Source organism: Atta colombica, unplaced genomic scaffold (genome assembly GCF_001594045.1).
Source record: "Atta colombica isolate Treedump-2 unplaced genomic scaffold, Acol1.0 scaffold107, whole genome shotgun sequence".
Classification (NCBI taxonomy): domain Eukaryota; kingdom Metazoa; phylum Arthropoda; class Insecta; order Hymenoptera; family Formicidae; genus Atta; species Atta colombica.
In genome coordinates this window covers 298,970-316,507 of record NW_017259192.1, presented here as the reverse complement: position 1 = coordinate 316,507, position 17,538 = coordinate 298,970, and the positions used below count along the sequence as shown (strand labels likewise).

The following is a 17,538-nucleotide window of genomic DNA, read 5'->3' as shown; positions in this document are numbered from 1 at the left end:
TTCGAAGAAGATCAGAGTCAAACGCAAGAGGAACTTGCAGAATCATTGGAGATAACTCAACAAGTTTCTGTACGATTGAGAGCCATGGGAATGATTCAAAAACAAGGAAATTGGGTGAAATGAACTGAAACCGAGAGACGTTGAAAGACGATTTTTCACTTGCGAACAGCTGAATCAAAGATGAGGTTTTTTGCATCGGATTGTGACTGGAGATGAGAAGTGGATATTCTACGATAACCCCAAGAAGAAAGAATACTACGCTAAGCTCAGTCAATCGTTGTCATCGACCTCAATACTGTGGCCAAACATTCATGGTTCGAAGATCATGCTCTGTATCTGGTGGGACGAAAAGGATCTTGTTTACTATGAGCTGCTGAAACCTGGCAATTCCTGGCAATTTACGGGCGATCGGTATCGGCTACAATTGATTCGTTTGAGCCGTGCATTGCGAGAAAAACGGCCGGAATACGAGCAAAAACATGATAAAGTTATTCTTCTTCATGACAACGCTTGGCCTCACGTCGCTAAAATCGTAAAAAAATATTTGGAAACGCTCAAATGAGATGTTTTATCGCACCCGCCGTATTCTCTGGACATTGCTCCTTCTGATTACTGATTACTTGTTCCGAAGGATGCAGCTTTGGCAAGTCACCGGTTCACTTCTTTCACAGAAATCGAAAATTGGATCGCCTCCAAAGACAAGTCATTTTTTTCGAGAATTCGAAAATTGCCTGAGAGAGGGAAAAAGTAGTAGGCAACGATGGACAATACTTTAATTGATCTGTTCATTCATTTTGTTTTGAAATAAATGCATTTTTGAACACAAAAAACGGACCGAACTAATTTGTACTCCCAATATAAAAAACAGATTTATATGTATAATAAAATACCAGAAATGACGAAACTTTCGTCCGAGTCTACACGTAAATAAATTTCAGAAAATCAATATCAGGATAATTTCAATTATATTTCAACTTAATCGGCGGTTAACTTGTTTTATATCTGATAATTTTTGTTAAAATTTGACGTACAGAAAATTAATTACCCAGACAGCACAAAATATTTATGATAAATATTTATTAATATTCATTTTTTGAAATGTTATATAGATATTATATATATATTTTATATAAAATTATATGATATTAAGCGATGCATACAATATGGAAAATAACAAACTGAGAAAATCTTAAATGTCACGCAAAAAGCTTTAAATTTTTTGTTAATTATGTTATTCAATAATGAGGCGCGTAGAATTTTTTGGACATCATTCAAATCGTTTGAAATACTTATTCAAAAAACGACTTCAAAAACATTCAGAGAATGTTTCGCATGATTCACTGTCCTTCTTGTTTCAGATATCTCAGAAAAATTTATTCAATTTAATAATAAAGTAAGATTTCCTTTTATAGCGTTAATAAGTTACATGAATTCATCAATGCCTATAAGAATCCTTAACTACATTTCTCAATGAATAATTGAGTTGGTCGAAAAATAATTGTGTTTTTTTCCAAATTGGCAATCTTTTACAAATAATTTCATTTTAAACAGCAATTTATCCTGTATATCCTAACAGATTATTCTTCAAGTTTGTTTTTGTTAGAAAGAAATATACATATTTTAATAATTGTTTATTTGACGTTTTAATATGAAAAATCGATTTAATACGAAAAGAACATTTTCGTCATTTTTTACTCTATTTCTTCTAAAAAGGAAAAACGCTATACAAGCTCATAAAAAGTGATGTGTATGATGAAGACGAATGTCTTACAACTACAATGTTAAAATTGGTTTGCAAAATTTTGGTCTGGAGCTTTTGATGTTAAAGATGCACCATGCTCAGGGAGATCAAAGTTAATAAAATAGAGACGATAAAATAGAGAACGATAAAATAGAGGCATTGGTTGACTTTAATGAGAGACTGCTAAGAATTTTAATATGTCGAAATCGAGCGTTGAGAATCATTTATTTGTTTTTATGAAAAATTTGTTTTTTTTTACTTTTATTTACACAGAAAAAAAACACAATTCTTTTTTGGCTAACCCGATAGTTTATAGAATCTACTGTAAAAATTGTGATGCTGTCAAACGGTTAAACAATTAGAAAGCAGTACATCTGAACATAAAAATCACATTCGTTGGAATACGTCTATCTGTTTAGTTATTATACAGATTAGATTGCAATTTCATTACGATAAATTGGGATATTGTCGACATTATAAAAAAAGAGCCATATTTAGGTAAATTATTGTATATATTACTGTTTTCTTATTTTTAATTTCTACTAATGAATATCTATAAAATGAATATCTATAAAATTCGGTTCCAGACAGCACAGAATGTTTATGATAAATATTTATTACTTTATTTATTTTTTTAAATGTTATTTTATATATATTTTAAATATTTTATACATATTTTATATAGAACTTTATTTGAAATATTATTAAAATAGATTAATACTTTATGTAATATTTTCTAATAAATATAAATAAATATTTATAACATGAATAAATATTTATAACTCTGATAGCAAGTCAAAATGACAATAAAATGATATAACTTGCTATCACGGAAGTGATTTTTTATTTGAATTATAATATCTTATTATTTTTATAGCATTTATTATGATATGTACAATAAACATAATATTTCTTTATTTCATAATATTTGTGTGTATGTGTATGTGCTGTCTACATGATGTCCATGACGTATCATTTTTTTATTCTATTTTAATATTTGATAAACAACAAGGATAAAATGATACATCATACGCATCATGCGTGACATAGAACGAATTTCTAGTTATATTCTCCAACGCGGGAAGCATTAAAGTTCCTAACATACACGTTATTACACAACAGGCAACCAAGAAACACAATATGCTTCGTTCGATACATCGAGAGTTAGCAATCAGAATAGTCATGATCAATTAAATTTGCTATAAATAATTTCATCTTCTTTCCTATTCTATTTAATTTAATCTACTTTAATCTAAAAATATACTATCTCACGATTCACCTAAACATTGATTTACGCCTACGACGTTAGTATTATTAAAGTATTATTACGCCTACGACGTTAGTCACATTATTAAAAGTATTATTAAAAATTACGTTACGCAGACTCGAGACCTCTCGAGATCTCGTGCAAGTCTGTTCCGAGAATCGACTGGCCGTTCCAAGTCGATAGTGCGTTCGATGAGAGACTGTTCGCAGTGTTCGCACGCGCTTTCATATGTATGTACTCGCATATGTGTGCGTGGTGCGGGCGAGCAGTGAACACCGTCGCCGTCGCGCGTTCTCTTAGCACGGGATAGTAACCCGTATTTTATTTTGCCAGTTACGGCGCCGATGCGCAGTTCAAAGCGTTAAATGTGCGTGCAGGATGTCGAACCCGGGCGGTAGCAGGAGGAACGGGGCTATGAAGATCCGTCTGACGAGTGAGTACGGCGATTCCGTCTCTTCCTCGGAGGCGTCGTGCGTCTTCGTCATGCGAGAAAGTCAGGGGGGACTCTCATGCAGATCCAAACTGCGGCTCGCACGCACGCACGAGAGCACCTGCCCACGCACTTTGGCCTGTTTTGATAATCGACGTGCCCTCACGCACGCACCGCGTTCTTCCACGGGGAGGGGGCCACGACGAGTTTACGCGATGCGTAAACGTCAAACCGTGTCTGCTTGGTCTACCTTGGGTGACCCACGCAAGTAACGCGTGTCAAGATCACGATTTTCGTCCTGGCCCTCCGTCTTGATTGTTGTAGCTTCCTCAGCGGCGAAGCTGGGACTCGAGGCCCCACCGCGAGCTCTCTGGGAGACCGATGAAAGCATTGTTAAATCTGGATAGATAGTCTTGAAGACCATTTAATGTGTCATTCATTCGTAATTTATTCTTAACGAAATGCCCCATTTTTGCCTCAACTCAATTTTATTTTTCTAGCTATCATTAATGTCCGGTTATTCTTTTGAAAAGGCTATTCGATCATTTTTAACGACATTTAATACGAATTACAACATCATTTGTACTTAAATGAATTAATTTTATCAATAGTAGATATAACTATATGATACAATTATATATATTAATTATAGTAATAGTTAAAAGTCTATTTTATATAATAAAAATATGAGATAGACAAACAAAAGATACATTAATGTATTGTAAATTACTGTGAGACTTAGAATTAGTATATGATGTCCTTAAGAAAGCAATGTTCTTAACAGAGCTTTATTTTTAAGTTAATATTATCTTTTGAATTAGTTTTATCATTAATGTCTGGCTCTTCTTCTTTTATTCTTTAAATAGGCTATTCAGTCATCATTAATGACATTTAACAAGAGTTATAACATCATTTGTACTTAAATTCGAACCAATTTTGTCATAATAGCAATGGTAATTGTATGATACAATCATTTATTTTATTAATTATAGCAATAATTGAGAAACTTTACCAAATATAAGATGAGTATAAGAAGATATTATAGAAGTTATAAATTATTATCGAATGATTTTATAAAACCTGATTAGACAATAATGTAGAACTTAGAATTAGTATACATGCACATATATATGTATATACGTATAATAATTATATGATTAATTTACTAAGTGCCAGTTATTCCATCTTCAGATAAACTACTGTGTGTTGGATAAACAAAAGAGTAAAAGAGTAAGAGCATAAGAAAGTAAGAAAATAAGACAATGAACTGAAATTTACTGAAAGGTGGAATAATCTAGCCTAAATTATGTATAAATGTATCATTATCACGCGATTTGTGCATGATGGAAAAAAATAGTAGAGACTATATTGTATTTAAAAAATTCATTATCAACACTATTGCATTATTTTATTCCTTGTTTTACAATGAATATTTCTAATGAATAAAAAATGATACAATATCGCTAATAACGCGCTTTCGGACGCAAGTTAGAAGTATTTTCGTTTTTGCGTGCGCAAATAAACATTTATTATAATGATTATATATGTTTTAGTTTTATGCGCCCGCAATCTCGCTAGAAAGGATTTATTTCGTGAGTATTATTTTCTATAAAGAGTGTAACATGTCAAAATATAAATAAATATAATTTAAAAATATTTCTTTTTTAGGTTTGCCTGATCCCTTTGCTAAAATAACTGTCGAAGGTTCCGGTCAATGTCACAGTACAGATACCTGTAAAGCTACTCTTGATCCTAAATGGAATCAACATTATGACTTGTGAGTTCTTTTTTAAGACTAAATATAGAAACGTTAAATATAAACATATAAGAAGATAACTATTTTTTGTTCATACAGATATATCGGAAAGAATGATGGAATCACCATATCTGTATGGAATTATAGAAAATTTCATAAAAAACAGAATGGAGGATTTTTAGGATGCGTACGCATATTATCAAATACTATCCAAAGACTTAAGGACACAGGATGTATGTATTTGTACTTAATATATATGTTTTATATTATTTGTTTTATATTATTCATTATTAGATTTTATTCTTATTTAACAAAAAAAAATCACGTAATATATATAGCATCTCGTATCTAATAGAGACGTCCTACTTGGCGAGAAATTGGAATTAAAAACTGAATTAAAGGGCAATTTATTTTGTTGAATAAAAATAAATAATTTCTGTAAAGAATTATATTTTTATATTATAATATTTAAATTAAATTTTTATGTAAACACTTTAAGTTTAACAAAGTTATTGAACTTTAAAATAGTTGATATATAGAATAAAGGTCCAAAAATATGATTAAAGAATTAAATAATAAATGTTTCTTCCTTTTAATGATAAAATAAAGACTTTCAGTTACGATAAAGACAATTAGACACATTGTTATTACATTACTTATTTAATTTTGTTTGATATACTTATTTTTAATGTTTGATATACTTATTAGTGAAATAATTTTCTTTGACATTCTGTAAAAATAAAATGAACTTTAACGAAACTAGTAAACTAGTAAACTAGTAAAAATTGCTATTTAGCAATAAAAAATAAAAATCAAAATTCTTGCTTTCTGCATTCCAAAATGTGTATTTTAAAAATATTGAGGAAACGTTTAGATTTAAGTGTTTTAGAGTAGTTTGCCTCTTTAAGTAAGAAAATCTGTTATAAGAAACATTTTTTTTTATGTATGTTAATTTAAGCGATTTATAAAGATTAATTAGCGATATAAATACTTTTAGATCAACGTTTGGACTTATGTAAAGCGCATTCTGATGACACAGATGTTGTCAAAGGGCAAATCGTCGTGTCCTTAATGTCACGGGACGGTCATAACGGCGCTGTAAGTAACACAGTCGGTCATAACGCCGTAGTTGATGTGCTCGGAGATCTGAGTTGCCCGAATGATCTACCAGACGGTTGGGAAGAAAGAAGAACGGAAAGTGGTCGACTTTACTACGTAAATCATCACACCAAGAGCACGCAATGGATACGTCCGAATGCTCGGTAATATTTGCCATTACTCAAGCCAAAATGCACTGTGAAATAACTTTATCTAGTATGGCTTATCTAAGCGTTGTGATTTTTGCTGAATTTTTAACATTGAGAACTAGTTAGATTCAAAATACAGGAAACATTTTTAATTAAAAATATGAAATATTTTAAATATTTGAATAAACAGAAGATTCAATTATCCATCTAGACAGAATTCATCTAGACATATTTATCTAGACAGAAAGATTTTACTGAAATATAAAAATTTAAATAGTTACAAATCTAAAAATAATTTTGAACATCAAAATAATTATAAAATGCTTAACTAATTGTTAAAATATTAAAAATTTTTGTTGTCATCAACATCTAAGCATTCTATATAATTATATTATTTTAATGAAACAAAATTTTCAAATTTGAAACTAAATTGAATTGAAACTAAATTTTTTAATAAGTATATCTATTTTAATCAAGTAGACAATTAATGGACATGATCCAATTAGTTCATTAGTTATTTAGAGTCGTATATATCATTAAAGGCTTAATATTTAAAATATTCGTTATTTTATCCAATAATTAGATTATGTCTATTAACTGGTGCATTTATTCAACTTCAGAATAATCATTAGTTATGTATATAAATAGTAAGTAAGCCATATTAGGTAGGTCATAGGCGCAGTTGCTCTATGAGATATTCAAGCAATGCCATTGATAGGCCTAACAATGCTATTATACCGACGACACCGGAACCACCACCATTGTCATCATCGGAGCCTACATCACCCAGCAGTAGCGTGAGCTCGCCGAACGTAAGAAACGAGGGAAGTCCCGCAAGACATATGTCTCCCGAATGGACTGGCGAGGGAATGGACAGTACATTAAGTCAAACACCCAGCCGAGATAACTCGACGCAAAATACTCCGAGAAATACACCGACGCAACAACAACAGCAAAATCGCAATCAGAATCAACACAACGTAAGAAATGCGACGTCGGCATTGTCCTTAAGGGATCGACGTATTATTAGAGGAAATGATGAACAAAATGGCAATCAAAATGCAAATGGAAGAGTAGAACGTGGCCTTAACAGCGGAGGTCAAATTCGAAGGCCTAATCGCAGCAATAGGAACAGAAATAGCGTTATGTCGAGTAATGACAGACGAACCGATCCGCCACAACCACCGGACCTACCTCGTGGTTATGGTACAATCAAATTATTTTTAAATATAACGTAAACTGAAGAAATTAGCTAATTCTCACTTGTTAGCTAATTCACATTTTAAATGAATTTTGAAGCTAAAGTAATAGGAAAAATACATGTTACATCACTGCGTTCAGCAGACTCAACAATTGAGTGAGCGTTTACTGTTATTGACGTATTTTTCTAGATCTAATCAGACTTTTAGATCTGGAATAATACATCAATAACAGCGCTCACTGAATTATTGAGTCGAACGAAGCTATTATTATTACATGCTCATTATTATTACATGCTACGTGAAAGTTAGTAGATATTGATTTTTTTTTATTTTCATTTTAACTTTATTTCTTAAACTATTTTAACTTTATTAGTTCTTTATTTTATTTTACAAGATATGTAAGTTAGCCCATTGTTGCTATAAGCTCTTTAATTATTTAGAGAAAACGATTAATACATTCTAAAAAATAAAATCGGTATTGACTTAACACCATGTTTATATAATTCTCTATATACTATGCGATGTCTATATAATTCTCACTGTATTAGTGATAAAGTAACACTATAATCCACAACATTATTGTAGATTTAACTACTTTGATTTTAAATCCACATCATCATGATGTTGATATAAACTAACCTAACACTAGGAGTTGTAAATATACATCATGTGTTAATATTAACATCAATACGGTGAAAATTATAGACACTGCATGGTATTGTATCTACATCAATATTTTTTAGAGTATAAATATAGCAAAAAGAGACTATTGTTTGTATAGAAATGAGGAAAACTCAACAAGGTCAAGTATATTTCTATCACGTACCAACTGGATCTTCTACTTGGCACGACCCAAGGATTCCGCGCGACTTGCAAGCTAATGAATTGGTGAACGAGCTGGGTCCTCTTCCCAGCGGATGGGAAATGAGGCAGACCCAGAGTGGACGAGTATATTTCGTAGATCACAATAATAGGACAACGCAGTTTACTGATCCCAGACTGTCCAGTCAAATAATAAGCAGTCTACTGAAGTAAGTATAAAGACAAGTCAAAAGATTAAACGTAATTACGCACAAGAATGTCAAATAATTATTCTCTCTACAGTAGAAGGCAAAACAACAATGTGAACAATCAAACTGCGAATAATGCAAATAATTCGATAACGAGCGAAATCGCTGAAGCGGATACAACGAATTCGTCGATGATTCAACCTAATACGCCACAGCAACCAATGAGAAATGAAAACGGAAGTAACAATAATTCTCCAACAAGTAAGTAAAATTTCTTTCAAAACTTTCTTTAAAAAAGGAAAATATATTATACACTAGAATAACTGAAACACTTACATCTTCGATTTGCATCTTATAAGTATTCGATAATACTCACATTACGGATCTCATAATTAACTTATTTCCACACAAAAACAAAACAAAAGAACATTTGTGTACGTCTCGCAATTTTATCTTATCTGCCAAGGCGTCTATCTAGTCATTGGAGGTCTGACTGTTAATCAGTCTTGTTTTGTCACTTGGGGCAGAATGCCATTTCATTTCGGAAGAATTTTGTTCATCAGGACGAATTGTCGTAAAAAATCGCATTATCGAGATTCTTAATCCGTGGGTAGGGTTACCATATTCTTAAGAATACATTCTTAAGAATACATGTATTTTTTTGAAATCATAAAACTTCTTTGATTATTAATTAAAATTTTATATTTAAAATGATATTAATAAAAATTGTTAATAAAAGTTATGTTCTAGAAATTTTATTTTAATAAATGCCTAAAATTATTTTTTTTAATATATAAAAAATAATCTCTTTCTATTCTTGAATAATTATCTTTTTTTAAAAAAAATATAATATGTATATATGTATACTCTTTTTTGTGATATGGTAACCCTATCCGTGAATATAGATCAGTATAGATGATAGTGCGATGGGCATAATAAGAATTTTTTTGCATTTCAGTGGAAAGTGCCTCATCTCAAAATGCTCAAACAGTATCAGAATTACCGAAGGAGCTCATGGATAATGAGCTTCTTCCAAAATACAAGCGTGATTTAGTAGCAAAGTTGAAATGCCTTCGAGCGGAACTGAATGCTCTTCAGCCTCAGAGTGGACACTGTAGGTTGGAGGTGTCGAGGAATGAAATATTCGAAGTAAGCAAATTTTAAACATTTATACGATTTTTTTATTTTAATAATTTAAAATAAATTTTATTAGCCCAATGAATTATTATTAAATTATTATAATGTTGTTGTGTATTAACGTAAAAAATTGTTCTAATAATTTAGAATAATTCTTTACGTTAATAATATTTGAAATATTTGAGAATTATTTCTAATTTTTAAACAAATTTAAACAAATTTAATTGTTATTAACATAAAGAATTAAGATTTTACAAGGATACATCCGGTCTATAAGCCAAAATGTTGCTTATTTTTACAGGAATCATACAGATTGATAATGAAAATGCGTCCGAAAGATATGCGCAAAAGGCTCATGGTCAAATTCCGCGGCGAGGAAGGTCTTGATTACGGCGGCGTCGCACGTGAATGGTTGTATTTATTGTCTCATGAGATGCTAAATCCGCAATACGGACTCTTTCAGTATTCAAGAGATGATAATTATACGCTTCAAATTAATCCGGATTCAGGCATAAATCCAGAACATTTATCATATTTCCATTTTGCCGGAAGGATTATAGGCATCGCCGTCTTTCACGGTCATCACGTTGACGGTGGTTTTACTACTCCGTTCTATAAAATGTTGCTTAATAAAGCTATAACTTTGAGCGACATAGAAGGTGTTGATCCGGAACTACACAGGAGCCTTACATGGATGTTGTAAGTAACTTTTTTTGTGTTAAAGAAAGAGAATTTTATCAAAATATCTGATTTATATGCTTCTCCGTATTGTAAAAAAATATGTAAAATTACATAAACAATATATATAAAAATGATACAAATTTTTACAATAAATTTTGAGTAGAAATATCTAAAATTATATGTTTTTATAAGAATTAATATTTTCATCTCTAATTGTGTAAATATATTTTTATATTAGACGAAAAATTACCATAGCAATAATACATTTTATAGTTTTTATGTAAACAAATTTTATGTGTACAAATTTTTTAAATATATAACATAATGGTAATGCCACACATATATTTACATTTTTTAATTCGTACATATCAATCTCTCATATAGTTTAAGAAATAATTTGTTAGCAAATTAACAAAATGACATAAGTCTACAAACTTAACTTCAATTACAATTTACTTTTGCAAATTAATTATTCTAAAGAAAAATAGTTTTATTTGCAAGTTGTAATTTTACTTACATGTAAATATACATTTTTAATAGTGGTGGATCCCAAAATTAACTGTTATAATTGTCGTAATTTTACGTGTAATTTTTTTACAGTGTAGAGATAATTCTAAAGAATATATTTAATTTACTATATTTCACGTTATTAGGGAAAATAGCATAGACGGCGTGTTGGATGCTACTTTTTCTGTAGAGCACAGTAGTTTCGGCGTATTGAAGAATCACGAACTAAAGCCAGGCGGTAAAGACATTTCGGTGACGGAAGAAAACAAGAGAGAATATGTCCGCTTATACGTAAATTATCGATTTATGCGCGGTATCGAGCAACAATTCTTAGCATTACAGAAAGGATTTCACGAACTGATACCTCCCTTGTTATTAAGACCGTTCGACGAACGCGAATTGGAGTTAGTTATTGGCGGTTTGGGCACTATCGACATAAACGATTGGAAAATGCACACTCGGCTTAAGCATTGCACGCCTGATACACCGGTTGTGCAATGGTTCTGGCAGATAGTGGAATCGTATGGTGAAGAAATGAGAGCGAGATTGCTTCAATTTGTTACCGGTAGCTCCAGAGTTCCGTTACAGGGATTCAAGGCTTTGCAAGGTAAGTTTCATATTTAATCATATTGCGTTAACGAAGTATTAACTTGAAAAATCTGGAAATTTTAAGGGATTTTTCTTTTATTCTTAAAAATTTTATCGGTTCAGGAAAAGTTTTGGAATTTTTTTTAAATTTAAATTCTGTTTCTTTAAAAATATTATTTTTAATAATTTTTTCTTGATAATACAAAATGTCAATAATTGATTAGCAATAAATATTAGCAATAAATGTACGCTCGTACACTTACATTTATGCACATTTTCGTGTCTCATGAATTTTTATAAAAGCAAATCAAGATGAGACAGAAGATAATACACAACAGAAGAGAGTAACTGATACTGCAGTGTTTTTCCTAAATTTATCTAAAATCCTTATAATAAGAGTTTGATTAATGTTTGACAAAATATGAAGTCATAAGTAAAGAAAAAAGAAAGTAATGCATGTGTAGTATATGTATGTATGTATTTGAGACACCTTATTAATTTCGCCATATTTTGAGAGATTAATAAGATAAATGACAATATTGACCAGATTATCAGTATAGGGACTCTATACTTAGCCTATATATTTGTGGCTTTAATTGTAGAAAAAGACAGATAGTCTTGTGGAATCCCTGTCTTTTACTAATTTAAATTTTATAAAATTTCAATAAATATCTTGATTAAAATATAACACGTAGATAATAATCACATATTACATTTGATTGTGTAGGATCGACAGGAGCGGCAGGTCCACGGCTTTTTACGATCCATGCCGTTGATGCCCCAAGCGAAAATCTCCCAAAAGCACATACTTGTTTCAATAGAATAGACATACCGCAAAATTATCCAACTTATCAGAAGATGCTTGACAAGCTTACGCAGGCGGTTGAAGAAACTTGTGGCTTTGCTGTAGAGTAATATGTTGCGATTATTACAACTTTAGCATGATCTTTTCTATTAAGCCCATATCAGATTATATGTTGAAGATTGAGAATGCGAAACAAAAATTAGAATTTAATCACAACCAGATCAATTTAGTTTTAATCCATTTCGTTCTGATTAGTTGAATTGATGTTTATTTTATTGATAAAAATTATTACCTTTTATCATTTAAAATTTTTTTGATGTGCAAAAAACTTTTACAATTTTTCTCATTCAAATTACTAGTAAAAAATTTTTTTTAATTAGAAAAAATTAATTATTTTAGTTAATAAAACATGCATAATATGACATAAGAAACACAATTTGTATTTATTAAAATAGAATGCACTTGATTAGTTTTGCAGCTAGAAAAAGGATTTTAGCTGATAGAAATAAAGTTTCTATCATTTTTATTAAATATTATTAATGATGTAACATTTGCAAATAGGGGTAACTTTTTTACACTTTTTTTATTACAACAGTAAGGATTTAAACTTTTATACTTTTTTCATTATGAAGTCTAACTTTTTTTTTGCAGTTAGATCCATTTTTCTTCCTGAATTTTATAGAAATTTGTAACTGTTTAGCACATTTTTAAAACATTCAATTCATAATCAAGGAATTAAGAAATTTAATTCCAATGTTTAATATTTTTTACATATTTAAATACAGCTACTTTTGCATATCAGTCACTCAATTCTAATCTCCAATTCGCAATCCTCAATCTCTAATTTGATATAGGTTTTACACTAGTTTACATTTCGATAATCCTGAATTCCTATGATGATAGGTGAGGTCCTAAAAATTTTATCATTGAGAAAAGAAAAAGGAAATTTATTTTCTACATTTATAAAACAGTAAAAGGTAGGAAAAACCAGTGAATCTTAAGCTCATGGACACGAAAACATAAGGCAGTAAGACGTAAGTATTAAGCGAATTGGCCATTACAGTAGAGACTGTAAAACCAAAAGCGAATCCAATGTTACGATTTCCATACTGTTTATATTTATTGCCTTACGTTTTTGAATGTGCCATGGGATTTATAAAAACTGTTAATATGTTAGCTATTAGCGAAATTGTTTCGTATATACAAATATCTAAATGGCCTTGCAATTATAAATTTTGCATATCGTGTATATCTTGCATTCTACGATATATATCTCTTTTTAAATATAAATTTGAATAACAATTTTTATAGAAAACTGATATATTGGCCTTTAAATATTTATTATGGTTAAGCAACTCAATTTAGAGGGATTATTATTCTTCTCCAGTGAATTATTGATTAACTTTAATCAGTTTTCTACATTTACTTAATGCAAATATATCAAAGTTCTATTGATTCATATCTTTCTATCAAATAAAATCACTAATTTCGTTTAATTCATCGAAGTTAGCTTTATTATTTTAATTATGATAAAAATATAAGATTAAGCATGCACAAGTATTTCTGGGAGAAAATCTTCCAAAAGTTATGATATTAATATTCTACAATGTTTATACTGTACAGATTTTTTTTTACTAAAACACAAAACACGCAATATGTGAAAAAATTTCGAACTTATATGAATGTAGCAATATATGACAGAGAATTTGAAAGATTTTAATTTCACTTTAAGATCTGGTTTCACTAATGTAAGATTAACTTTTCATCGATTCAATTTATTCTTTATTTTCTTCTAATTCTATGAATAAAAAAAAATAAATAGTAAATTAAATTAAGATTAAAGTTTATCTTACGTTAAACCGGGCCTAAGACGTATCACAATAAACTGCACAGTCAACTAATTCCATATCAGTTATCTATTGGATAATAGGATTTAGTATCACAAGCGAGAAGTGCATATATGTATAAAATTAATTCCATATCAGTTATCTATTGGATAATAGGATTTAGTATTATCTTTAAATATCACTTAGAAATCCTCAAGTAAAAGATACCATACATTTGAGCTAGACCGTGCATCTATTTCATTTTATCTAGATTCTGAAAAATGTGATGAATCAAATGTATTTAATCTTTTATTTGAGGATCTCTAGTATCGCTCATTCATAGAAACAAACATCAACTAGACATTTTGGAAATCTAGTATTTTAAAATGTATTATTGGGCCTTGTTGTCTTAAGGAAAAAGTAGAGAGTTTGTATATATGTATAATTCTGAACGCAAGTGTTAAACAAAAATTGTTATAATTTATAAAGAATATAAGGACAATAAAAAGATAAGATTATGAAATTGAATACTATTGAAATATAGTACCAATTAGATATCAAATTAGATATCAAATCTTTAATTTTTGGAATAATAGATAAACTATATATATATATGAAAGTAAAAACATAAATTAATATATATTTTATCTTTCTGATATGATACGTTATTACTATATATACTCACGAAAAGAATTGATATTTTAAAATTAATAATGTTTTCTATTTCGAAAGAGATTGTAACACTTTCGTTCGGAGCTGTCGTAATGCAATCGGCAAAATATTATCTATAGCGCGACAAAATCATTGTTGCTTATTAAGAGTTGATATGACCGAATGCGTTAGTAAGATTATTGTAAATAATTTATTAGAGATTAATATAATAGAATAATGTAATATCGTTTCACGTGCAGATCGACACGTTGATTTTTAACATTGACAATTAAAATCGTGTACATTAGCTTTAATTTAGAGCACACTTATTTAAGGAAAGAGTTCATTCGACGGGTTTATGTAAGCTTAAAATGTTTCGATCGAACTGACTCTTTTGTTTCAGCACGAAACATGACTATACCTTACTAAACTGTTTTTAGTAAGATATAGCGCTATTTTTTCTTATTTATCTCACGAAGCTTTCATTTAGTTCAGCATGTGACGATGTTGTAAAAATACCTAATGCATGGATCATTGTTTTGTATAATTATTGCATTATTATATTTGTATTATGCAAACTGTGATGAAACATATCGTAGATCGAAATTATGAAGGGAGGGGGACACTGAAATCTCACTTTTCGGCTTTAGAAAATTGAAAATTTGCATAATTTTACATTCACTTTTATACAATATTATAAAAATTAAATTTACACACACATACACACACACACATACGCACGCACGCACGCACGCACGCACGCACACGTATTTTATATATATGTCCGTTTATTCTTTTTGAGAAGAAAGCGTCTTCACACCTTTAAGTTATACAAAGTATCATCCGTTTTCAGCACTTGAAATTGCAATCTGAATACTGAGGCATTGCATATGACGGGTTATTACGACTCGAGTAGGATAATGGATACAGCTGTTAGCGTTAAGCTAACGTTATTGCACGCATAAGACAGACACTAGCGATGTCTATATCTGTTGCCTTAATTTCAAATATACATAAATTCTCATATTTAATATTTTATTCCACGGTATCAAATGCATCCTCGATATTCTATGAGCGACATAATGTATGCTAAAGCGAATCTATTAATTTTTACATTTTTTATGGAATGTATACGTATTCCACAAATATGATGTAATTAAGAAAAACTATTTTCGATATCTAAAGAGCACAATTAACATTACGACTATTAAGAAAATTTATGAAGATACAGTTTCAGTGAGAATTTATATTTTTTAATTATGAATGTTAATAAAATTTTACTTTTTATATTTGAAAAATATATTTTTACATCAAATTTTTCTTTATTTGAAACATGTATTTAATGTATGGACAGTCTTTTAATATGTAAAATGAATGATTTTTCTTCTAACTTTCTCACTGCTTTTTTCAATTGTTATCTTGTCGATATAGCAATAAAGGCCTTGAAAGTGCCTTGTGGTTAAATACTGTAACAATATATTAATAATATTTTCTGAAATAATGTATATTTTATCCTCTTTTCTCAAAATAGATAGATGTACACGCACATACATATGTGTGTGTATGTGTTACGACTGTCCATTTATATTACGGCGACCACATTAGTTATTTAAAAATGACAAAGTAATAATAAGACCATGATTCAAATAAAAAGTAGCCAAAGAAGAAAGAATATCCTCAAAAATTAAAAATCTTTCATATGAAAGAAATCTTTTATTTATATTATTATGTTTCAGATAACTAAATTATTGATGCACAATTCACAAGTTTTAAATTTTCCATCAAGTTATTCTTTTTTTAAATAATCACATTTTATGTATTAATTTTTTGTGTATTAATTTTGTTAAACATCTAATATGGAAGATTAGATACATTATCAAAATATTTCTTGGATATACGTACTTTATGAATTATATTTATTTACTAGCTAATATATATATATGTTTATATCGAACCATCAAGTAAAAATTATCATGTTACTTGATGGAAGGCTTACTCTGTTATTGAGTATATAATAAAAGAACAAAGAAATTATAAGAAAAAAAGGAAAGATTCAAAAGAATTTGAGTGACAATATTTAGAACTCACAGAATACGTACAAAAGAACATATCATACACAAAATAATCTTATTCATAAGAGGTAATTATGAAGAAGTTTATGAATCGGCAAGGGGATGCGTGAACTAAAATATCCGCAATTTGTTTTATTATTATATAAATTCTCAAATAATTTGAATCATTTTTTAACTCTTTATCGATTCAGATGGTTCCGTCATCAGAATCTGTTGAAAGAAGATCTGCGCTAAATGTTGCATCTACTTGTAGAAATGACATAGCGTTGTCAATTTAACGAGAGATATCGGTAAAAGATTAAATAATATTAAAAGTAGAAAATAATGAGAGAGAGAGAGAGAGAGAGAGAGAGAGAGAGAGAGAAAATGAATAGTAAATTATAGAAACCGTCTCTTTATTTGATATTGACTTTGTCGACATCAAAGTATCTGTTGGTTCTCGAAGCTTATTTTTTTCTGCTTTTACGAATAAGTGAGCCGATTAATATAAAGAAAAGAATTATGACAAAGAAGATGAAGAATTTATGCTCGTTTTTGTGAATTAAGATTAGCAGTCCTATTTCTGTATTCTAGCAATTCTAAATACGAATTTGCAAATTATAAATTAATATATATATA

The 17,538-nt window shown here is 29.6% G+C and overlaps 1 protein-coding gene across 1 annotated transcript; it reads left to right on the top strand.

The window, feature by feature from the left end:
• The first annotated feature begins 5,208 nt into the window (after nt 1-5,208).
• LOC108691895 (E3 ubiquitin-protein ligase SMURF2) lies at nt 5,209-12,585 on the top strand. Its single transcript, XM_018199847.1, has 9 exons — nt 5,209-5,215; nt 6,192-6,456; nt 7,160-7,647; nt 8,425-8,674; nt 8,751-8,914; nt 9,612-9,802; nt 10,092-10,489; nt 11,125-11,585; nt 12,294-12,585. Exons 1-9 carry the CDS (start codon nt 5,209-5,211, stop codon nt 12,479-12,481), a joined length of 2,412 nt encoding a protein of 803 aa, XP_018055336.1. The 3' UTR covers nt 12,482-12,585.
• Nucleotides 12,586-17,538: the final 4,953 nt, after the last annotated feature.

Coding starts and splice junctions, on each gene's coding strand:
- LOC108691895 (XM_018199847.1), top strand. Junction 8,675..8,750: donor ATAATAAGCAGTCTACTGAA/GTAAGTATAAAG, acceptor TCTCTACAGTAG/AAGGCAAAACAACAATGTGA. Junction 11,586..12,293: donor GGGATTCAAGGCTTTGCAAG/GTAAGTTTCATA, acceptor TTGATTGTGTAG/GATCGACAGGAGCGGCAGGT.